Here is a 22444-nt window from a genome sequence, read left to right on the forward strand (position 1 = left end):
ACAGAGAAGGTGGAAGAGGATATAAAAAAACGTAGACGAGTTTCGAACTAGGTGAAAAGAATTCGATGTTCAAAGTTGCTAAAGTGGATTAAATTCATTTGGAGGTCGTTGAACTGAAGGTGGGTGCAAAGGCCGTTAGCAGCTGGTGCACCCAGAAAGACTTTCGCAAACTTGCGAGACGAGAGGCCCTGGAGGGTCATACGGAGCACAAAATGCGTGGGACAAAGTGGGCACCCTTGAATAAAATTGAACTTCTCACTGGAGATCATCGAACACGAGCTTGCTTTAGTTGTCATTTCGTGCACTGTTCTAGCAGTGCTTCGATTCCTTAATCAGTTCCATCAAAGTCTGCCTGGGACCACCAATGAATAATCTTCTAGGGCCGCGGCTGCCAAATGACTCTCAGCGGTAGCCAGCACGAAGTCTGAGCAGGGTGGATGAAGAGAGAAGGTAAAGAGATTAGATAAAAAAAGTAATTGGGGCCAGAGGATTTTAATTTAATTTTCTTTGAAGCCCATTGCTACTGGTTTTCCGGCAATGGTGTCCTGGACATCTGGTGCCCTTTTCATTCTCAGTAGTTAAGCAATGCAAGCGAGGCCTGAAAGAACTCTACAGCCGGTTCCGTGAAAATCCACATCACGAACAATAATCGAATTTATAAAGCTGAAGCTACTCTTTGGTCGCCAACTGCCTCTTGAATACGCTTTTCTCTTATAATTCGCTGCCTACGTCTTATTTTGGGCCGGGGCCGAGGACGGAGACGGTTGCTGGCTGACGCATCGCACGAGGTGGCTCTTTTTTTTTCGCCTTTTCAGGCCCTTCTTTTTGCTTATGCTCACATGGAACCGACGAAATGCGGGGGGTCGAAGGAAAAAAACCTAGCAGAAGCGCAGAAGCGCCTCTGAATTTCCTTCTTTCGCAGCCGTGCAAAGCCGTTTCTCCGTTTAGTAAGAGACTCCTTCGTTTGCAGCCATTGTAAGCAAGAATGATCTCAACGAATTTCCTCCTTTTTGGGACTAAGCTTTATTATAGAAATCTTCGTGATTGGGCTAGCCCCATGCGGTATTGATACGTGGGCCTAAAAGTAAAGTTGATGGAAACCGCAGTGAATTCGGTACCTGCTGCTAGATATTGTACACCTCTTGCGGAACGACCACTATTTCTTGTGGGGTTATAATACAAGACGTAGAGTCAATTGACAACGTATTTTCGGGGAATGATGTGAAAGGAGTCTAAATGATGGGGTATCTATCTGATGGCCTGTTTCCACAAGAGCTCACTCGACTTATGGCTTCAGACAGCATTATATTCTCTGATCAGCTTCTTCCATACGCCTCTCACTCATTACTGGACAAAGGCTCATATTGTTTCACGATACTTCGGATTTTTCTGCCCGGTATCCTCATTTTACGGGTTAAGGGCGCTAACTCTGTATCAACAGGCGTGAGTTCAAGAGGCCTTTGAAACCGGAGAGGGCACCTTTCTGGAAGCATCTTTTCTGTTTTAGGCAATTCTTCACGTATGAGTGGATTCTTCTCAGACAGGGACAGTTTCGAAGACAACACTTCAGTTGACAGATACGCTACCTCTTCATCCGACTCAGAAACTTCCTGCTGTTCACGAAACTTTGAGGTCTTGCAGCCATCTGAATCTTGAGTCTGCCGCCCCCATTCTCTCTCGTTATGGTCTGAGTTCCCAATTGATAAACGAGTTGAAGGGTTCGAGGGACTAGAAAACTTGTAACTTTCAGGCTCTTTCCAATCAGTCTCGTAGAGTTGACTGTTATCCATCGAAGCGAAGCTTGTAATGAACGACGCTGGGGAATCAAGCGGGCTAGAATATAAACAGGGCTTTTTTGAAAATATTGTGGGACTCTCCGTCAATTGCTCCTCTTCCAAATGCAGCTCAATGACATCAAGCTTTGGATCAGGCAAACTCATTTGGTGAGCTTGATTTGGATTGTCAGCCATCAACAACTCTGTTATGCTGGCGTAATCGTATATGTCATCAGCCCAAGGGTTTGGTTCCACATAGTTGGGGTAAAAGGAAAGTTGTTCCATCTCTTCCTGGCTGTGACCATGATCGTCTTCTGAGATGTCAGAGCTGTTGGATGTGACCTTTTCAAACACTTCCAGTTCTTCTTTCAGCCTACAAACCATCATTTCATTTTTAGAAGTATCAGCTAAAGATTCATCCCCCGCTCTAACTTTTTCTGTTCTGATGTCAATCAAAGTCATATCTAGGGTTTGCTGTGGCACGATTATCGCTGCCTTTACCACCGGCGAGTCATCAGGGGAGTTGTCAAGCTCTTCAACCCTATTGATTCTCTCACCTGAGACTCTCTCGTGGACGTCCCCTTTGTATGCATTGACTTTATTTACAGCCATCAACATACAACTCCAAAGGACGTGTTGCAAAACGTCGTCATTTAGTCGAGAGCAGAGATTCAGGTGTTCCCATCTCTCGGCAAGACCAAAAAATTGTCTTTTCTTCAGACAAATCACTCTGACAATATGAGTGGCAAAGGTTTCGTAGTTGGTATCTCCTGCTTCGACACTAATGCTTAGCAATGCAGAAAAGAGCTTTATCAAGTCACCAGAGACGACCAAGAGAATTTGCTTCACCTGAAATTCTGCATTGATGGATGGAAGGAGAGGGCTACCGAAAGCCCCAGCATGACTTCTTTCATTATTTACGGAGAGCAATGGCATGCTAACGACTGTATCATCCTTCTCTATCATGGAGACACTTGCTCCTATAGTACTTGCCACTCTCTTGAATCCAAAAGTATTGCTTTTTCTTGCAGCGTGAGTAGTCCAGTCTTCCCTAAACTTACTTTTTAATCTATGGGAGAACCGTCGTAGCTTTGAGGCCATATGGGTCAATCGAAACCTCATGGATTGACTGATAGTAGAGATACTTGACTTTCCCGCTTTGAGAGTGTTGTCTTCCCTGAAGGCTCTCCTTTGCATCCTCTCAAGAGAAAATGTATAAGCAAGATCAACTGGCGATGATCCTGAACCATCAATTATACCTGCTTCCTTATATTGACTTGTCTTCTCACAGAAGGGACTCGCTGAGATACTCAGTGAAGATAGGGCCTCTTTTCTTGAGAGACAAGAGGCCAGTGTATCTAGGCAGTCAGCAGACGACAAAGCATATCTGGACTTTACTGGACTGGCAGATTCCCCGAAGCTTCTTTCCTGAGATTTGCCAATGCTCATGAGGTGCTGTAGGATGTCTTTGAGAACACTTCTATCACTCTGTTGAAGATGGACTCAAGTAGGATGTGGTGAACTCTATTAAGGGAAGCCACAACGACAACAATGGTGAGTTTAAATGAATGCTTCAAACAGAGCTTGGTGGTTCAAAGGAATAATGAGGTCTGTGAAGGTTGTCACTTTTTGCAGCCATTTCCGCACCTTGCCTATATACTGAAGGAGCTGAGCGCTGAAAGAAAGTCATCGGAACCCTTCAGTTTCATAGCTCGTACTTGAACTACGATGAATAATGTGTAGTTTTACTTGCTCTAGGTTCTATTTATTGATCCACCTTGCAATGGTAGACAGCTATACCTGTAGCCATACGACCACCATGCCTCACTGTTACATCCTAGTGTTTAGACCCTAGCAGAGTGGTTGAAGTCTATGCCTTTTTGTTCGGGAACAATTGTCATCACCTTACCGGTTCTAATTTGGCTTTCAATGTTGTCAACAGTGAAATTTTCCATGTTCCTGAGCGCCTGATGGGTCCAAGTGCCCATGTGAGGCAACGATACGACGTTGTCCATCTCGTATAACTCTTTTGGAACACTTGGTTCGTGCTCAAACACGTCACCACCAAATGCCCCGATCTTTCCCAGCTTTAATTCCTCAATAAGCACCTGCTCATCGATGATGGCACCTCTAGCGGTGTTGACAAGAATCACACCATCCTTCATCTTTGCAATGGCTTCTTTGTTGATCAAATGGTGTGTCTTGGGGTTCAATGGCACCGAAATAAGCAAGACGTCGCTCTGAGCCAACAACTCGTCAAAACCCACATACTCGGCAACACCCTCCAATCCCGGCTCTAGCCTTGACCGGTTATAGTAGAGAATCTTTTCGAACCCAAATGGAACCAAGCGGTCGCGAATGGCTCGGCCAATTCCGCCCATCCCCAAAATACCCACAGTCAAACCTTCTGGATCTTTGCCCACTCCGACACCTCTGCCTATCTCTGGCTTTGTCCAGTTACCTTGCACTAAGTTGTCGTGCCCAATCTGGAAGTTTCTCATCGCTGCAAGCGTTAGGTAAACGGCAGTAAGCGCTGTTGGGGCCTCCACGGGCGTTGTCACATTGGAAAGCTGAATGTTTCTTTCAGTCAATGGCTCGGGATCAATCTGGTCGTAGCCGGCTCCATTGTGGGAAAGTGATACCACGGAATCAGGCAAAGCGTCCACCACCTCTTTATCGAATCTTCCCGTTTGCGTTACGCTGGGGAACGTGCGTGCAATATTGGTAACGTGAGAATACTTGGACTTCAAGTCCCTCAAGAACTCTTCTCTATTCTTGGACTCACAGTCCACAACCGTGGCGATCTCTTGCAATTTGGACCATTTTTCAGCGGAATATGGCCACTGGCCAATTCTGAGCACAACGGGTTTTTCAGCGGTCATTGAGAGGAAACGTCGATGCAGAATCTTAGACAAGGCTTGTCTCATTCAAAAAAAGTTTCCGAAAGGTAGAATTAAACCGGCTTTTATAGGTCTTCTCGCGGGGACTTGCCCATGGAAATTCCGACATGGTGTGCCTATACCGCTGAGGGCATAGAGCTTATAGAGTATAGAGATAAGAATGCGCCCCCACGCTTGATGGAGGCTGCCCCCACGTCTTTACCAAAATCGCTAGTCCGAGGACATCTTGTGGGGGACACTTTGGGGGTCTGTGAAACGATAACTTGCATTTAAAACTACTTGCGAGGCACCGTGCTTGTCTAAAAAATCAACTTGGAGCCGCGATATGGGAAAGTGTCGGTCACCTTAGTGGAGCTCTGAGCAGAAACATCAGAAACCTCTCTCTCGGGGAAACCTTCAAAGCTCTTCGCATAGGTAGCAACAGAGTGGGCAATCAACTTGGTGTTAACCAACCAGGCTTCGTAGTCGGGGTTAGACAAGTCGTCGCACAACTGGTGGTAGCATGGGTCGAACCACTTGCCGGCCTCACCACCAAATTGCTCCTGGCCCTTCTTAGTCTTGACCTTTTCAGCACCAGTAGCAATACCACCAGCAGGAATACCAGCGTCGATGAATCCGACGTAGTCGCTTCTACCGTCAAACTCAATCAAAGTGTAATTCAATCCGTGGTCCTTGTACCAGTTGATGTAAAGGTCCTTCAAGTCGCCAGAACCGTTAGGGTGATCTTTGTTGTTGGCATCGTACACCTCGTATTCGTAGTTAGGAGAAGCCATCATGTCATAATCCATGAACAATCTAATTTTTTTGTTCTCCTTTGGGGAAAGAGACTGAGCATAAGCATACGAGCCTAAAAGTCCCTCCTCCTCAGCAGCCCACCAGGCAAAACGAACAGCATTGTTTACCTTGTACTTGGTCAATTGCTTAGCAACTTCAAGTAAAGAAATTGTACCTGAACCATCGTCATTAATACCAGGTCCTTCAGCGACAGAATCGGAATGAGCGCCCAAGGACACAACGTTATCGTGGTCGCCCTTGATAGTTTCCGCAATCACATTGAGAGTCTTGATCTTCTTGATGTACGAGTCAACGTAAAGGGTGGTTTCAAACTTGTGCTTGGGGTTCTTCTTCAATTTGTCAATATATTTTTGAGCATCCTCCTTGCTGATTGAAACTGTGGGAACCTCCTCTCCAGTTGGCTCACCCAAAGTACCGTGCAATGGAGCATCCTTGTCGTAGATAATTGCCCCAGCTGCACCAGCTTTGCCAGCGTTGATGGACTTGTTGCCGAAAGCACACTCACCTCTCTCGATCAACGCAATGTTACCTTCAGTTAAGTTCTTAGGAAAATCAGAAAGATCACAACCAAAGTTGTCAACCAAAACCAAGTTGCTGTGCACTGGTTTCTTGCCTGGAGTTGGTGGTGTGAGAGACAAGGCCAGCAAGGACTTTGGTTTCTCACCGTCAATCAAAAGCGAAACAGAATTAATCTGACCATCAATTGCCTCGAACTTTTGCACATCAATGGTGTAGTAATCACTTAATTTGCCCAATTCATGCTTGATATATGCGATTGTTGCCCAGTGACCTGGAGAGCCAATCACTCTTGTAGGGTGGCCATATTTCTTTTCGGATTTCTGAGCAATCGCGTACAACTTCTCTGCTCTCTCCTTCAAGGCCTCGGTAGAGATGGTAGCCTGCAACTTCTCACTGTCAACCTCGGGCTTTCCCCAAGGTGGCCAGGGGAACTTCCAAGAGGCGGTAATTGGCAATTGAAGTTCAGCATCTCCAATTATAATGTCATTGAAAATGTCAACAGGGGTTGCAGAGGCAGCACCTAAAATAGCGAGCGCAGTGGCAAATGAAAGTTTCATGTTTGTTTCGTTTGCCAGCTGAGTGGATAGGAAGAAAAAACGCAGAAGGCAAGGCCCAACGAACGACTCATTATGGGCCCACAAACACCCGTGCACCACAAGTCAGCATCTGCCAGCATAAGCGGCTTACCGATAAGAAACGCGGCTTGCAGCCTTAAGAATCATTCATCACTTCTTTCTCTGTTTCCGCTGTTGATGCTGTTTGGCTTGCTGGAACTTAATGTTGCCGAAATTGAAACCATTTCCACCGAAGCGTATTCCACCATTGCCAAAATTAAAACCAAAATTAGGGTTGCCTTGAAACTGGAATCCGCCACCGCTATTACGGTTTTGGAAACCTCTCGCTTGACCTTCACGTTCCCTATCGTAAATCTCTCGAGATTCCTTGTTGGATAAGACTTCGTAAGCTTCATTAATTTCTTGCATTTTCTGCTCAACTCCTTTTTCATCGAGATCACCGCCTTTATATTTGTCTGGGTGGTACTTCAAGGTTTGCGTTCTGTACGCCTTTTTTATAGTCCTATCATCGGCATCACGCAGAATGTCCAACACCTTGTAGTAGTCCTTGGAAGCATCACTTCTCATTTGTTGTTGCTGTTGTTGTTGCTGCTGGTGCTGCTGTTGTTGGCGGTACCATTGCTGCTGTTGCCTTTGTTGTTCCTTTTGAAATTTGGCTTGCTGCTGCTTCTGCTGCTTCTGCTGCACTTTTTCAATCACTGACCATCTTTTTTGGAACGCTGCCGTCTTGCCAACATGCTTGTTGAATTGTGAGAGAAGTTCACGAGCTCCAGCGTAGTTCTTCTTCTTAAGCTGCTCGTCAATTTGTGGAGCATGCTTGGGAAAAAAGAGCCTACCAGCCTCCTCGATAGCTGCAGCACAAATCCCTTTACAGTTTGAGGTCTTATCTGAATAGATGGCTGCTTCGCAGCGTAAGCGTGTCAAGTCTCGGTATAATTTTAAGCTCAGGTATAGCTTTTCATCACCGAGTTCCTGGCTAGCAAATTCTTTGGTCAAGAGTAAAAGGTAATCGAAGTTTGTCTTCACAGATGATGGTAGGCTTTTTTGTTCTCGCTTGGGCACCAAAAGTTGGTCGCTGTTCAAAAGATCATGTAGGCGCTTCCAGTCAAAATGGAAAGAGTCAAACTTCTCATCACTGAGATCGCTGGCCTCATCGGAAAGAGGATATAGAAACCCATCAAGAATAGAATATTCTTCTAGCGGCTTTAAGATCTCTTGATACCTCGAAAATGTTTTTGATAGAATACCACACTGTTTATTGTCATTCTCCAATTTCAAGCAGTTCTTAGCAATCGTCCAAGCATTTCGAAAACTTGTACGTGCGAATAAAAGGTACTTGGAATATTCGCCATACCTATGCAAATCTTTTTGTGACACCCTCTTGAGCAAGTTCGAGTAATCCGCCAACACACCGGTAAGAGCGTCGTCAGACACCTTTTTATCCTTACCCAAAGCCTGTACAGCTTTCTTTTTGTTGCAGGCTAAATGAAGTTCAATCACAGCAGGATTATCGGGCGTAAATGGTTGGAGCTCTTCCTCAATCACCGCCAAGCATTCATCTGGGTCATATTTCTTCATCTTGCCCTCCAACACACCACTGAGTTTGTTGAAGGATTTTTCCCAGGAGGCTATTTGCTTAAGCAATTCTGGATCAGCCTTCTCACCTAAAACTCTTTTGACGGCGGCAAAATCCCCTCTTTTGACCATAATATCCCTGAACTTGTCCCTTGCAGGTTTCGAACCTGGATCTAACGTAAGCACCGTTTCGAGATCCTCGATGGCAGAAGTCATCTTGTTTAGACTGATCTCAACAAGTGCTCTGTTATAAAGTGCCGTGACAAGAGAACTCTTCTCCAGAGAATCTGCACTATGAAGGTCCTGAATCAACCTGTCAAACTCATCTAGAACTTTCATCGAAGGCCCATCAGATCTTAGAAGAGACTGAGTCTGCTTGAGTCTCGTGAGATAGTCTTCTGCAAAGACAGTAGCGAACAAGAAAACCAGGATCGTATATAGAAATAAACGGGCCATATTCTGGATTAATAAATAGGAGCAGAAGAGTAGTAGTTAGTGGTTGTGGTTATCTGTGCGACCTTACCTTAGACACGTTATCGTTTTTCGCACCCATTTTCCTACACCATAACAGAAGGTTCTACGGACTACGGAGTTCAAATACATATTTATGGTACATTAGATCATTTCTATTATGCTTGCGGTGACCCTTCGAAGGGTTTGCTCACTTGAAGAGCTTGGCCAAGGAGACAGCACCTTCGTCGTTCTTGGACATCACCTTGGCCACAGCCAACTCAAAGTCCTCTTGTGTGACATGTATTCTTCTCTCTCTCAAGGCGTACATGCCTGCTTCGGTGCACACACCTTTCACGTCAGCACCTGAACAGCCTCCCATCTTCTCAGCGATTTTCCTCAAGTTAATACCTCTGGTCAAGTTCATTGACCTTGAGTGGATCTTCAAGATATCGGTTCTTGCAGTAACTGTGGGTGCAGGGAACTCAATTTTCCTGTCGATTCTACCTGGTCTCAACAAGGCAGGGTCCAAGATATCCAATCTGTTCGTAGCCATGATGATTTTGATGTCTTTTGAACTCTCGAAACCATCCAATTGGTTGAGCAACTCCAACATGGTTCTCTGCACTTCAGAATCTCCTCCAGAGGAGCCCTCTACTCTTGATGAACCGATCGAGTCGATTTCGTCCATGAAGATAATCGATGGCGCATGTTCTCTAGCCATGACAAAAAGCTCACGAACCATTCTGGACCCTTCGCCAATGTATTTTTGCACCAACTCTGAACCAGAGACTCTAATGAAACGACAGTCTGTGTGGTGGGCCACAGATCTGGCTAAAAGGGTCTTACCAGTACCTGGAGGGCCGTATAAAATAACACCTTTTGGCTGCTCAATACCCAAACTTTCAAAAAGCTCAGGGTGCTTCACGGGCAATTCGATCACTTCTTTAATTTCCTTGATTTGCTTGTCCAAACCACCCACCATATCATACGTGGAGTCAGGAACTTTTTCAAGCATCATCAACGACACCAACGGATCCACTTTATTGGGCAAAATCTTGTGCAAGTCATACGAGTCAGCCTTGAGACAAACTCTTAATGAAGGCGTCAACTTCTTGATGTCGATGTCTTTGGTCACATTGACGATGTATTTGCCCTCAGGATGTATTTTAACAAGCACTTTCTTTAAGCCCATCACTTTCACAACTTCTCCAACGTATGAGCCTGGCTCTTGAAGAAGTCTTAATTCATCCTTCAATTGACGAACTTTACTGTTGAGTTTGTTTCTTTGCGCCTCCAATCTTCGCAAGTTTTGCGTGGTATTTTGAATTTTGATTTCCGTATCTTGGATCTGTTGCTCAAAATAAGGCTTGATACCTCCTTCGTGGACATAAGGCGTGTCTACTGTGGTCATGGTTAAAGGTGGACTATTACGTGAGTCTATAGATCACTTTTGCCCTCTTGACGCTCGCTTCCACACGACCAAAGGGGGGACTGTATATAGGGAAACATTTTTCAAAAGATTTTGACTTGAGTGAAGACTTGAAGGTTGATAGAAAACCGGAGAGACTCATTTTTTAAGGAGCTGTGCTATTTAAACCTTGAATGCTTCTTTTGGGAATTGGTATGATGGCGGCCACGTATAATTCATTGTCAAGGTAGCAGTCACGTGACCGTAACCAACCACCACTTGTAGTGCCTTCTAGCATCATGAAACTGGGAATTGCAAGACAGTGATATGGTTTATATCTCTGCAAATTTATTGAAAAGCTCTTTGATATTGTATTTTTCCACTTGTAGACTAACATGCTGAAAGAGGGAGTATTTCGAGTACGGAAAATTTGCAGTCATGTTGGGATGTTGGATATGGAACCCAAATATAGAATACTTTATACCAGAGCCAGTCATATTTTTTTCTGCTGGCATAATTCTAAAATTTGCAATCTGTGCATGAGATATCGTTTACCTTCGCGGTTCCTCGAAAGGACTTCAAAGTGGAATACCTGCGTGAAAAATAGTGTCCAATAGAGAAATCTGGCTTCTACTGTTGAACACTCTTCACATGATCGATTCATTTCTATTACTAGTAGCACATAAATCTACTGTCAAATCCTGATAGCTTACATTTTGCTTGGGAAATACCCATCAAAGTAGATCCGATATCCCCGTCTACCCTTTTTGCGCTGCAGGTTCACATCCTCAACGCTACAGGGCCTAATCAGCATGAATTTTTTAAAAAGAACAAGTAATCTTTATGAATCATCTTTCTACTTGTCGATTGTCCATACGTGTTGCCTGGGTTGATTCACATCCTGGGCCTTTCAATATGAACGGTCTCTCATCTCTTTGAAGTTGGTGCCTGAATCATGCAGCAGCCATAAGCAGGCAACGCGAAGTAGGAACCAGCGACTACTACAACCATGAGACTCAAACTAATGGCGCTTTTGGCGTTGGCTGCCATTGCCTATGCCAATCAACAGTACTGTAAATGTGAATGTTCAGGCAATTCTGTCTTGGGCAAGATCGACAGGTGTGGGTTGTGCAACAGCAGCTGGTGCTTGCAGCAGAACGATAAGCTCTGCGAGGACGAGGAGGCCGAGGACATCATGATCAGTTGTTTTCAGATCGAGTCATCGAAAGAGAAGTTCATTATTGTCGTATTTGTGTTGAGCGTGTTGGCCTTGCTAGTAGCAGGCTACTGGCGGTAAGAGGACCGAACGAGGAGGGATCTTTAATTGGAGCTCAGTGATATGCCAAAGGTAGTAGAGACTGAGAGGTTACGATAATCTAGACTGTCTTTGGTGCAAATTGTCATAAAGATTAAGTGATGATCGGATTGGTTGATGGTATTGGTCGATGGGATGTTGGACTTGAGACTGGAACGGAGGATCTACAAAAGCGCAATGCAGCACATAGATAGCTTCATGAATAGCGATTGCCAGCGTTTAGTCTTCATCTCGACATCAGATGAGGAAGAGAAAGCCAGGAAATCGGAGTGCTAGAAGTGCATGATTCGCTCTAGATGACGAGAAGGAGGTTACGTTGGAATCAGAATCGACCCTGGATGGTCTCTTGACTTTTGTGTTGTTGGCTGTGCCATTATTGAATGCTCTTCACAAACGGATTACTTTGCCCGCTTGATTGATTATCACTCTATTGCAAAAGCCAATGACAGGTTCTTTATTACAAATCAGAGCTAAGAGCGCCAACGCCCTAATACGGGTTAAATATGACTAAAAGTGCTTGATATGACCCTGAAAAGGCATTTCGCAATCTCCCATTACGACTTTCTCCTTCGTAATTGGTTCCCTTTAGTTTGACAATATGAAGTGGGCATCTGCATCAGGCGAAGTGTGTGCACCTGCAATGTACCTACTATCTGACCACTTTCGACATTTTCCTCGGGCAGTTCCATTTCTCTGCAATTACTAAGCCCAATGCCATCAGAAGTGAATGTGACCATCTAGCAGGGAAGCGATCTTTCGTCATGTGCACCCCAAGTGTGTCTCATCCCATGCCCAATTTGCGTACAAAAGTGAGTGCCCGGCTGCGACATAGCAAGGTTCTCGCCAAAGGTTTACCCGGTAGGGTTGACGTTGAAGAAGGATTTTGAGTCATATTTCACATGACTAAGAATTATAACTGATTCTTCAAGGACTAGGAATCCTCAAAACAATCAAAAGTTGATTGAGACCGCCCTTGGACCATCATCAGGTGAAGGCTCCATTGTGTCTGGAGAGTGCGAATGTGGTAATACGCAAGCGTAGTGCGACGACAGAGCAGGTGCAAGTGGAAGAGGAGCTCCCATGGCCAATATCCTGTTGGAGTTTCCCCAATTCCCCAAATTTGCAACACTAGGTCTACTAACTCTGCTGCTTTCAATTACACCAACTGTAAACCCTGTAGCAAAACCCTCGACTTCCACTTTTTCTCAAATCCTCTTTTGTCACTCGGAGATCAAAAATCCATACACATTTCCACGCGCGAATCCAGTAGGATTTTTTTTTTTTTCATCTTTTTTCTTCGACCCTACCTTCTTTCACCAAGAAGTTTTCAGATCAAAAACCACCATTTTTTTCCTGAAAACCATGTCTGGCAAACCTGAATCTCAGGCAGACATTCCGTCCTCGCTGAAGGCGACGACCGCAGGTGCTCCAGCTGCTGCTGCTGCCGTTCAACCCACTCCAGCAGCTCGGGCCCCAGCGCCATCGTCAGCCCCAGCACCCTCTGGCGAAGCCCAAGACGCCCAAGGCCACCAGCAGGCCCCGGGCCAAAAGTACCCCCAGCATGGCCATTTTGGTCCAAACAGTCAGGGAAAACCGTACAATAGACACAACACCCAACAGGGTGGATCAGCACCGGGTACTCCTCAGCACCACCACCAGCAAGTGCACCATCACCACCAGGGCCAAAGAAACTACCAGAAAAACTACTACAATAACGCTGGTGCCAATGCTAATGCTGGTGCAAATAACAGTGGTTCCAAGCAACACCATCAGCAGCATCACCAACAACGCAACTATGCGAAGGTGGGTGCTCAGCAGGGCCAGTACCAAAACTACGGCTACCCTTCCAACATGTACAACTACTACCCCATGTACTACCCGCCTCAGATGATGCAGGCTGCCACGGGAGCGGTCAGTGTGCCAGGCTCGTACGCCCCTCAACTGCCGCTGCTTTCACACTCACCCGTGCAGACTTACCCGGCTGCCAGTGTCTCTCCTGCTGGGTCTTCAAAAGTGAAGATCACAGACAAAGATGGGAGACAGGTGAACTTGGAGGAGAAGAAGAAGCTGAGCGCCAGCTCGTCTGCGCTGACGACCCCAGTGCCTGCTACAGCTCAGATGGTGAAGCCTCAGAGCTCCGAGTCTGCTCCTGCCACTGCTTCTGAGTCTGCTCCTGCTACCAACACTGGTGCCTCTGCGGGTGCCACCCCTGCCGCTGCTGCGAAGAAGACGAATGCAGCGGAGGAGTTCAGGAAGAAGATTTTGGCTAAGGCCAAGGCTGCAAAGGAGGCAAAGGAAAAACAAGAAGCCGAGGCTAAGGCTAAGGAGAAACAGAATGAGCCAGTGGCGGAAGAAGCTGCTAAGAAAGACACCCCAGCTGTTGAGCCAATTGCAGAGGCCGTTCCAGAAAAGAAGGAGGAGCCAGCCATTATTAAAACAGAATCTCCAGAGCTGAAGGAAGTGCCACCAAAGGAAGCTGAGAAGCAAGCTGTGCCAGTAGAGAAGGCAGTTGAGCCAAAGGTTGAGGAAGAGCCAGTTGAAACATCAAAGCCTGCTGAACCTGCTTCTCTACCCGAGGAAAGAACGCCTTCGACAGACGCTTCAAAGACAGAGTCTGCTCCTGTTGGTGTGCCAGAGGGTGCCCCTGCTGAGGCAAAAGCTACCGTCGCTGAGCCAGAAGCTGCCCATGAGGCTGAGCCTGCTTCCACGGAGCCAGCTGATGACATCGAAGAGGAGGATGAAGGTGTCGAGGACGCTGAGCCCGAAAATGAAGCTGGTGTTTTTGATCTTTCCTCATTCTTCGACAGGTTGCAAACCTGTAAGGATATTGAAGATGCTTTCACCTACCCTTACCCATACCCATTGACTGGTGTTGACGCTAGATGGAGGGCCGGCAAGAAGAAATATAGATACGACCCTCAATTCTTGCTTCAATTCCGCGAGTCGGTATCATACCCAGTTGACGACGCCTGGAAGGAGAAGCTTGAAGGCTTGGGCATCGTTGCAAACAAGAGACCAGGACCCGGCGGTCCACAACGCATGAACTCCACCAGATTTGGCAGTGGGCCCATTCCAAACAGAATGGGCGGACCACAACAGGGAAGACCTGGTCTGTTTGACGGCAGACAGAACTCTAGATCTGGCTCGAGAAGAAGAGGTGGATCTAGCATGGGTAACCCCAGGGAGAGATCTACGAGAAACAGAAACCAGTCTAGAAGAGGCCCTAAGGAGAAAGAGGAAGAGCCACCAAAACCAGCAGAGGAGGTGAAACCACTAGTTCCTTCTGCCAACAGATGGGTGCCAAGATCAAGACAGAAAAAGACGGAAGTGAAGACTGCTCCGGACGGAACAGTTCTTCTTGACAAGGAGGATGTCGAGAGAAAGGTGAAGTCTTCGTTGAACAAGTTGACTTTAGAGATGTTTGAGCCAATCACAGAAGAATTGTTGACCATAGCCAAGCAATCGCGTTACGAAGAAGATGCCGCTACAATCAAGCAGGTTATTTCTTTGACATTTGCCAAAGCCTGTGACGAGCCATACTGGTCTGCGGTCTATGCACAATTTTGTGCTAAGATGTTGAAAGAGATTTCCGATGACATCAAGGATGTTAACACCCTTACAAAGAGCGGTGAGCCAGCTACTGGTGGTGACTTAGCTAGAAGAATCTTGTTGGCGACTTGCCAGTCCGAATACGAAAAGGGCTGGGTTGACAAGCTTCCTACCAACCCTGATGGTTCTCCATTGGAGCCAGAGATGATGTCTGACGAATATTACGCTATGGCTGCTGCCAAGAGAAGAGGTCTTGGTTTGGTCAAGTTTATTGGTAACTTGTACATCTTGAACATGTTGAATGATCAGGTCATTTTGCATTGCTTGAGAGATCAGTCGAAGAACGTCACGGACCCATCCGAGGACTCGTTGGAAAACTTGGCGCAATTGATCAAGACTGTTGGTCCAAGATTTGAGGCATCGGAAAGAAACAAGGCTGCATTGAACATGATTTTTGACAACATTCAGCTAATCTTGGACAACTGCAAGCTCTCTTCCAGAATCAAGTTTATGTTGATGGACTTGCAGGATTTGAAGAAGAGCAACTGGAAGTCGCTCAAGCAAGAGTCGGGACCTAAGACGATCAAAGAAATTCATAACGAGGCCGAGTTGAAGAGACTAGAAGAAAGTAGGGCGCAAGCGGAGAAGAGAAGAAACAAGGGTGGCTACAACAGTGGTGGTTACAGTGGTGGGGACTCTAGATCCAACTCCACAAGAGGAGGGGCTTCCTGGGGTAACAAGAAGGAGTCAAGAGCACCAACAAAGGACTCTAGAGGTTTCCAGTCGGTTTCGAGGTCTCAATCAAACAGACCCACCCCAGACTCTAGCTTCAATGCGTCGCACATGTCTCCAAGAGAAAACTCAAAGAGAACTGACTCCATGGCGTCCAACATATTCGCTGCTTTGGACGGTGACAACGACGATATGGAGTCTGAAGGCGCCGGCCACTAAATTCTTGCATTGTTTCCCCCTCGCATTTCTTTGCATCCCTACTATATTCTTAATCTTGTAATATAGCACCTTGTCGCAAAACATTGATTGACAGTACGAACTATGTGTTAAGTATTGCCGTTGTAGTCCTGTTTCTCTTTCTTAGAAAAGTAACCATGCAATGCCGACAGAAACCTGTGTTTCGAAGTAATGCTAGTGGCATCCTGTTCCAGGCGAACCTCTGGCACCTCCGTGTTTTCTAATATTTGGTTCGACGCATCGGAGACCATATTTGCATATTTATTGTCTGGATTGAGTTTTTCATTCACTTCACGGCCTTGGATGCTTTCAATTACCAGGAGAGCAAAGGACGCCATCACGAACATCAAGTCAAAGTTGAGTTTGGCTACATTTCCGACAAAAGTCACAGAAATGTCAATAATACGACGGATCTGTAATAGAGCAACGCAGAATCCAATAATAAGAGTTTTGAGCACCTTCAAAAAAACGCCGGCGACAATCAAGACAGCCGTCAAGATGTAAAAAAGATTTGAATGGCTGTCAGACATGTTCGATTCTGAAATGGAATGGTTGCAAAAAAAAAAAAAGAGTTGTATGTACAAGGTTGATCGCACTATTCTAGTAGGCTCATGCCGGAGTTCCCCAAGGTATAATCCGACTCCTCAAAATCGTAGCAAACATCTTTGTAAGGCATGCATGGCATTGTTTCAGCTTTTGATCGGGGGTCTGTGAGAAGCTCTTTCAAAAGAGTGTGGTCGTATACCACTCGAAGTGCACCTTCGTCGTGATCCTTTTCGGCCTTGGGTAGGCTTGAGCTGAAATAAGCCTTCAAGAGTCGTAAGGTTCGAGTGATAAGTTCACCTCTCCATTTTTTGGCAAAAGTTAACTGCTCAATGCAGTTGGTTAATGCAACATGTGGGTTGATTGTGGCTTTTTGAAGTGACTTATGCACTGCCATGATGTTCGGTAGTTTCGAACTGCCAACGTCAACGTAAACGCAATTGTATAGTATTAGGTACTTCATGATCAAGTGAGGCAGTTCTCCATCTGCCAAAAGCTTTAGCATGGTATGTGCAGCAGCTTGAACAAAGTATTTGGTTCTTGACACCCGGTTAGAGTATGTGACCTCTTCTTCTTCATCCAGATAGATCGGACCCGGCTCGTTCATGTCGTCGTCAGAAAACTCATCATCAGATACATCCCCCTGACAGCTTTCCAAGTCGGAGGCAGCCTCCATAGCACCTTTGACGTCTACAGTGACAAAGCACCGTCTGGCAGCCTCGTCGTGTTCATAGTGTACATGCTGGCGGGCTTCTGTGAGCTTAGCTGTATCAGATGGTTGCCTCTGATTCATAAAGTCGTAAAGCTGCTCAAGAAATTTCACATTCTGTTCGTTCTGAAGACCAAACCGTACTTTTGTCAAGCTCCGAATGGAGCTTTCAACTTCCTCCTTCGTAAGCCGCGTCTCCTTTCTATCAATCTTCGAGCTCAAAAGCTCAATGAAATTTACTGCTGTTCTCCCGTCTCCATGAGCATATGACACAATCACGTCAGCAGAGCCTTCCTCGAGATCCAAGGCTGGCAAATCAGACAACATCCGCCTGCGGATGTTTTCAAATACAATTGCCTTCTCAACAACGCGCTTCACGTCATTTTTGGAAAGCTGTTTGAGCTCAAAAAGCTGACACCGTGACATAATGGCTCTTCGTATTCTTTTCTTGGGATCTACCGTAGTGGCACCAATGAAGACGAAAGACCCACTTTCAATGAATGGTAGCAAGACATCCTGCTGAGTAGTCGTGAACCGATGAATCTCATCTATGAATATGACGGCTCTAAGCCTATCCTCGTTCCTTCTACTTCTCTTCTTATTCTCCTCTAATATAACCAATGAGAGCTCTCTCAACTGCGCAAGAGTAGCATCTGTAGCTGAAAACTCCCTAAATACATAAAATGTCTTTTCTGCAAGAAGTTTTGCCAACGTTGTTTTGCCCACTCCAGGTGGACCATATAGGATCATTGATGGTAGGTAGCCTAAGGTTATGAAGTTGGTGATGGAGCCATTAGAGCTGCTAAGAAGGTGCTCTTGACCAACGACATTCTCTAAAGAAGATGGCCTTATGAGTTCAGATAGGGGTCGTCGTAGAGACTCCTGGACCGTAGACTTTGCATTGGCCATATATGATAACAATAGATCAAAAGTATCTACCCATCTGCTGCTACTTCTGGAAGGGCACTCTACACAGTACTGTCTCATGTTGTACATCTCCTGTCTTCCTCAAAGTATTTCCAACATCTTAGGTGTTGGTCTCCATTATCCTGAAATTATTGTATTATACATAAGTAATTAATTTCCTCGTGATTCAGTCATCATTGGGCTTTCAAAGGCCGACAGTACACGTCGCTTCTTGAGCAATTGCTTGGGGTCGTCGTGCGTTACTGTACGTGGAGACGGGCTTGACACAGAGCCATTAGCACCATCAGCGACAGTACCACACGCATGAAGCTAGATGGGTTGGAGGTAAACTCTTCCATGGCCTTGAGTGGGGATGCGATGTTGTTGCTCGTCGAGTACGCCATTAGTGGACCAAGTATGGTCATAACATCACCCGTTTGTAGAGTTCTCACGGCCTTCTCATGAAGCCCATAGTCAGCGAAAGTTTGTGCAGCATGACATTTCTCTGTAAGATGAGTAACAAAATCTTTCCCTCCCGCTTTATGGCCGACATTCGTAGTGTAGTTTTGAAAATGGCTTGCTAAGACAGATGTGCCAATCGAACTCTGGTAATGCATCATGCGACAGTCCACCCAATCAATTCTAAGATCACGATTTAGAAGAATACGACAGTAACCATTGGCTGTGCCCATTGAGCCATCCAGGTAGTTGTAGTTGATTGTAATTTTTGAGCCAATAAAGATCAGTCCATTATTCAAAGCTTGAGATTTAGCGCCGGATAGAAAGAGTTGTAGTGAAGCCAACGCTTGAGATGTGACATTTGAAAGGAAAAACCTAGGAGCACTCGCAACATCTAGTTCAAATGATCTTGGGTTGCTTGACTTTCCATTTAAGAAATCGGCAACCCCCTGGGTTGGTTTTCTCCCTGCAGATGTGCTAGTCGTTAGTCTGATTAAGCCAGTAGGTACGAAGTAAGCCGAAACAAGTCTAGACCAAAACTCAATCGTCTGTAAAGTCTCTATAGGCTCGTTCAGAACGAGATCTATGAGGTCTAGCAAACGAACCACGCCAGCGTTGCCTAGATTGCGGCGCACAATTTTGTTATGAACCTCTGCCTGTGCTGCTTGAGTCAAGCCCACTCTTTGCATAACCTGCGCTCCTGGAACGACTTGCGTTGGCTTTCCTAGCGTGTGCGCAGCTTGAGTTTGTCCGGGCCCAACACCTTGATTTAGTGCCTGTGATGGGTTCACTGAATGGCTTTGACCAGGAGTATTCTGAGCAGACTGAGGACGAGATTGTGCACCCATGTGTTTAGCCTGACCTTGTCCTTGCAAGCCTTGTTGCCCATTAGCCAGGTTCTGCGGCAGTGGCTGCATTTGATGAGCCTGTGAGGATCCACCTGTCAGTTGGATCCCTGGTTGAAGCTGTCGTTGTGCAGCATTAACTTGCTGAAAACCAACATCTCCCTGACTATGAGGGGGTTGAGGGCCCTGAGGTCCAGCACGCATGTTCTGAAAGTTCTGATGTTGGAACTGTGCCGCCTGAATTTGAGCCTGGGCTTGTGCTGGCGTCTGTATCGGCTGCTGCAGCTGCTGCAGCTGCTGCTGCTGCTGGTGACCTGGCCCCATCATTCCTGGCTCCACCTTATACTGATTGATCATGGGTCCAGCCTGCTGCATCATATGGGGCCCAGACTCGAGCTGCCCTTCAGGCGGTGGGCTATAGTTTGTGTATTTCGGCTGGTGAGGGTTCTGAGCTGGCCCGTTTGCTTGCATGTACAGCTGCTGTCGCTGATTCGGAGTGATTTGCTGGCCCATATGTGGCAGAGGCACCACGGCCGGGTTTATTTGGTTCATGCCCATCATCTGCGAGTTGCCGTTCCCATTGCCCACGCTCATCAGGCGTTGTTGCTGTGGATACAGCACGCCGTAGTTGGGCAGAGCCTGAGGTATGGCTCTATTTGAATGTTGTTGTTGTTGTTGCTGTTGTTGCTGCTGCTGCTGCTGTTGTTGTTGTTGTTGCTGCTGTGGCATCATGGGCGACGACGAGTACTGGTTGGGAAGCTGGCCCATGGAGGGCAGCCCGCTCTGGAGGTTCATATTGAACGAGCCGTTGGAGTTGCCGTTCATCGGCGAAGATGGGATGGTGTTGATGTTTCGCTGAGGAGTTCTGTTTTTTTTCTAAATGTAAAACGCAAACGTCGGATTAGTCGAGGTATCAGGTATCTTCACGGATGCCCTCAAAGGTGCATCAGCGGGAGGACGGAGACGATAACAAACACAAGTGGCCTAGAGTATTTTGTGTTCACCCAATTCAATGAGAAACAAGCAGCACGCCGTTATTTGAAATTCAACGAAATTAAAGAGTACAACGAAAGTCTTCGTAGCTTTAAATGTGTCACTGTGCTAATGGTAGCTCACTTAGATACAGTGGGTGTCCAGGGTCTGGTTGTGTTCTGACCTGCATACAGGCCTCACGCCTTGGGGAGGTCCCAGCGAAGGAAGGGTCGAGGCGGGGGGTAACCTTGCCCAGGGATTCTGCCCACTATCGCTACCACGAAAGTATGCCTGAGGCAACCCGCGCAGGCAGCCCCATACGAAAAAGAGGAGCAAGATTTGAAAAATTCAGACAGTCCCTCGAGGAAAATTCAGAAAAGGTAGGAGAATGCGTATAGGAAATCGGTTATGCGATACGGAGTTTTACGTATACCGTTATTTCGTCGGTTTTGCTTCCCTTGTACGGCTGCTACTCACCGTGGAGTGCGCCTGAATCCAGAGCAGTGGGAGGCTCGAGGAGAGGAGATGAGGGACTGCGGGAGAAGGGCGCCCGCAGAAGCAGAGGGCGCACGGTTGCAAAAAAAAAAGTGGTAAAGTTTTGAAGACTCAAACCAAGGCTGGATGCTCGTTGTTGTTGAGTCGGATCATACTGAACAATCTATACATCCATTCTTCTCATTCTTTTAAATTTTCCGACAACTAGTTTTTATTGAGGACGCCATTGTACATGCTTGTCGTGGCTGCTTGTTTGGCGCCGCTAACGATGTAGGAATGGTAGTGCCTCAATGGAACTCAACCGCCGTGGCCATTGTAATAACTGGCACACCTTGGTGCAACTGTCCTAGTCGAAAGGTCACAGAAAACGGTCCTGACTTTCTTGAGTTGCATTCCACAGCTGTGGAATTTACTTTGAAGATCTCGCCGGGAAAATGATTCTAGTCGGAATACATTACCGTAAGCGGTTATGTGCCACAACCGTAGTTTCCCCACTATAGGTACTTTCGTCGAAAGCATGGCATTCTGCAACCAGCTGTAAGAAATGTATGTCCTCAATAGATCTATATTGCCATAGCTGCTTTTGGTCGAATTGGAATTTGAAGTTAGACCCCATAGCCAGCTCAAGCCAAAATGCCATCGAAAGGTGATTCAAGACCAGCACCCGACAACTCAGTATCAATTCAAAGCAGAGACGATGGAATATCGACGGTGGCACAGACTAAGAAGACATTCGAAGCAAACGATACTGAAGACACCATCATAGCAAACTTATGTTCAGCCTACTAGATTACTCTGAAACACCGAGAACAGAGCTCTCTGGCTTGCAAACCCATCTGATCAATGCTGGATGTTGAAGGGTAGGTCGTCTGGGCTTCAAAGAGGTTTGCTTTGAATCCGTTTCGTCATCGTCCTTTTCTCGCGTCTTAATCGCTCTTCTTTTGAGTAATTTGTTCAACGTGTCTCTCTTCTCCTCTTCAAGCTGCTTCACTTTATAATCTGCTCTACGACGAGCATTCTCAGCTTTCCTGTTTGCAGCCTCCTCCGCTGTTTCTGCCTTCTTTTGTGTCTTTCGATTTAGCGCAAGAAGCTGCTCATCCATCTCCTGGAACATGGTGTCATCAGTTCTCCTGCCGTTCTCGCCCTCAGCCAACCTTGCTCGTTGTCTTTCAGTAAGCTTCTGGGTAGTAGGGGTGTATGAGAAATCCTCGTCCAAAGGAGATTCCGATCGACTTGCCCTTGAGGACGTGGCTGAACGTTTGGGAATCCTGAGCTTTACGGAAATCTTCTTTTTCGGCGGCTCCTCCACGTACTCGTCCAGAGCTTCTTCCTCCTCCTCCTGATCCTCATCAAGGTCGTCCTCGTCGTACATAGCCAACTGCCTCTTGCGAGTCTCTCTTTTATTGTTGCTAGAAGCAGAACCTCTTGTTCGGCGCTCATTGGCATGTACTTTTGGCGTATACCAGTCGTTCTGGAGCTCCTCATACTCCTTAGTTCCAGTGTCATCGTCTTCTCCATCGCCCAACTCCATGTCATCAGAATTCTGCACATCACTCACATCGTCTGATCTTTCTCCAATATCGGATAGCTCTGCTGACTCTTCATCGTCACTGACTGCGATTTTTGGAGGCATTCTTGGTTTATAGACGTGTGACTTGTAGATACTTTTAAGACCTACGCAC

General features: G+C 46.4%; 11 protein-coding genes across 11 annotated transcripts; 2 read left to right on the top strand and 9 right to left on the bottom strand. All coding sequences in view use genetic code 12, as the record gives it.

The window, feature by feature from the left end:
* Positions 1–1337: 1337 nt before the first annotated feature.
* On the bottom strand, positions 1338–2711 carry CJI96_0003972 (uncharacterized protein; the record flags this gene model as incomplete). The annotated part of the gene is made up of 1 exon (XM_029037205.2): positions 1338–2711. The coding sequence occupies one exon, from the start codon at positions 2709–2711 to the stop codon at positions 1338–1340; it is 1374 nt and encodes a 457-aa protein (XP_028888261.2).
* A 908-nt stretch (positions 2712–3619) lies between these two features.
* Positions 3620–4657, bottom strand: CJI96_0003973 (D-mandelate dehydrogenase-like dehydrogenase; the record flags this gene model as incomplete). Its single annotated transcript, XM_029037206.2, has 1 exon — positions 3620–4657. The coding sequence occupies one exon, from the start codon at positions 4655–4657 to the stop codon at positions 3620–3622; it is 1038 nt and encodes a 345-aa protein (XP_028888262.1).
* A 317-nt stretch (positions 4658–4974) lies between these two features.
* On the bottom strand, positions 4975–6546 carry APE3 (aminopeptidase Y; the record flags this gene model as incomplete). Its single annotated transcript, XM_029037207.2, has 1 exon — positions 4975–6546. One exon carries the CDS (start codon positions 6544–6546, stop codon positions 4975–4977), a length of 1572 nt encoding a protein of 523 aa, XP_028888263.2.
* Positions 6547–6714: 168 nt separating this feature from the next.
* JEM1 (Jem1p) lies at positions 6715–8595 on the bottom strand (the record flags this gene model as incomplete). Its single annotated transcript, XM_029037208.2, has 1 exon — positions 6715–8595. The coding sequence occupies one exon, from the start codon at positions 8593–8595 to the stop codon at positions 6715–6717; it is 1881 nt and encodes a 626-aa protein (XP_028888264.1).
* A 205-nt stretch (positions 8596–8800) lies between these two features.
* Positions 8801–10003, bottom strand: RPT6 (proteasome regulatory particle base subunit RPT6; the record flags this gene model as incomplete). Its single annotated transcript, XM_029037209.1, has 1 exon — positions 8801–10003. The coding sequence occupies one exon, from the start codon at positions 10001–10003 to the stop codon at positions 8801–8803; it is 1203 nt and encodes a 400-aa protein (XP_028888265.1).
* Positions 10004–11009: 1006 nt separating this feature from the next.
* Positions 11010–11297, top strand: CJI96_0003977 (uncharacterized protein; the record flags this gene model as incomplete). Its single annotated transcript, XM_029037210.1, has 1 exon — positions 11010–11297. The coding sequence occupies one exon, from the start codon at positions 11010–11012 to the stop codon at positions 11295–11297; it is 288 nt and encodes a 95-aa protein (XP_028888266.1).
* A 1380-nt stretch (positions 11298–12677) lies between these two features.
* On the top strand, positions 12678–15815 carry TIF4631 (translation initiation factor eIF4G; the record flags this gene model as incomplete). Its single annotated transcript, XM_029037211.2, has 1 exon — positions 12678–15815. One exon carries the CDS (start codon positions 12678–12680, stop codon positions 15813–15815), a length of 3138 nt encoding a protein of 1045 aa, XP_028888267.2.
* A 107-nt stretch (positions 15816–15922) lies between these two features.
* On the bottom strand, positions 15923–16363 carry CJI96_0003979 (uncharacterized protein; the record flags this gene model as incomplete). Its single annotated transcript, XM_029037212.2, has 1 exon — positions 15923–16363. The coding sequence occupies one exon, from the start codon at positions 16361–16363 to the stop codon at positions 15923–15925; it is 441 nt and encodes a 146-aa protein (XP_028888268.1).
* A 65-nt stretch (positions 16364–16428) lies between these two features.
* On the bottom strand, positions 16429–17994 carry CJI96_0003980 (ssDNA-dependent ATPase MGS1; the record flags this gene model as incomplete). Its single annotated transcript, XM_029037213.2, has 1 exon — positions 16429–17994. One exon carries the CDS (start codon positions 17992–17994, stop codon positions 16429–16431), a length of 1566 nt encoding a protein of 521 aa, XP_028888269.2.
* Positions 17995–18251: 257 nt separating this feature from the next.
* On the bottom strand, positions 18252–20120 carry MFG1 (Mfg1p; the record flags this gene model as incomplete). The annotated part of the gene is made up of 1 exon (XM_029037214.2): positions 18252–20120. One exon carries the CDS (start codon positions 20118–20120, stop codon positions 18252–18254), a length of 1869 nt encoding a protein of 622 aa, XP_028888270.2.
* A 1432-nt stretch (positions 20121–21552) lies between these two features.
* On the bottom strand, positions 21553–22395 carry CJI96_0003982 (uncharacterized protein; the record flags this gene model as incomplete). The annotated part of the gene is made up of 1 exon (XM_029037215.2): positions 21553–22395. One exon carries the CDS (start codon positions 22393–22395, stop codon positions 21553–21555), a length of 843 nt encoding a protein of 280 aa, XP_028888271.2.
* Between the last annotated feature and the right edge of the window lie 49 nt (positions 22396–22444).

The sequence above is a fragment of the Candidozyma auris genome, chromosome 4 (assembly GCF_003013715.1).
Source record: "Candidozyma auris chromosome 4, complete sequence".
Taxonomy (NCBI): Eukaryota; Fungi; Ascomycota; class Pichiomycetes; order Serinales; family Metschnikowiaceae; genus Candidozyma; species Candidozyma auris.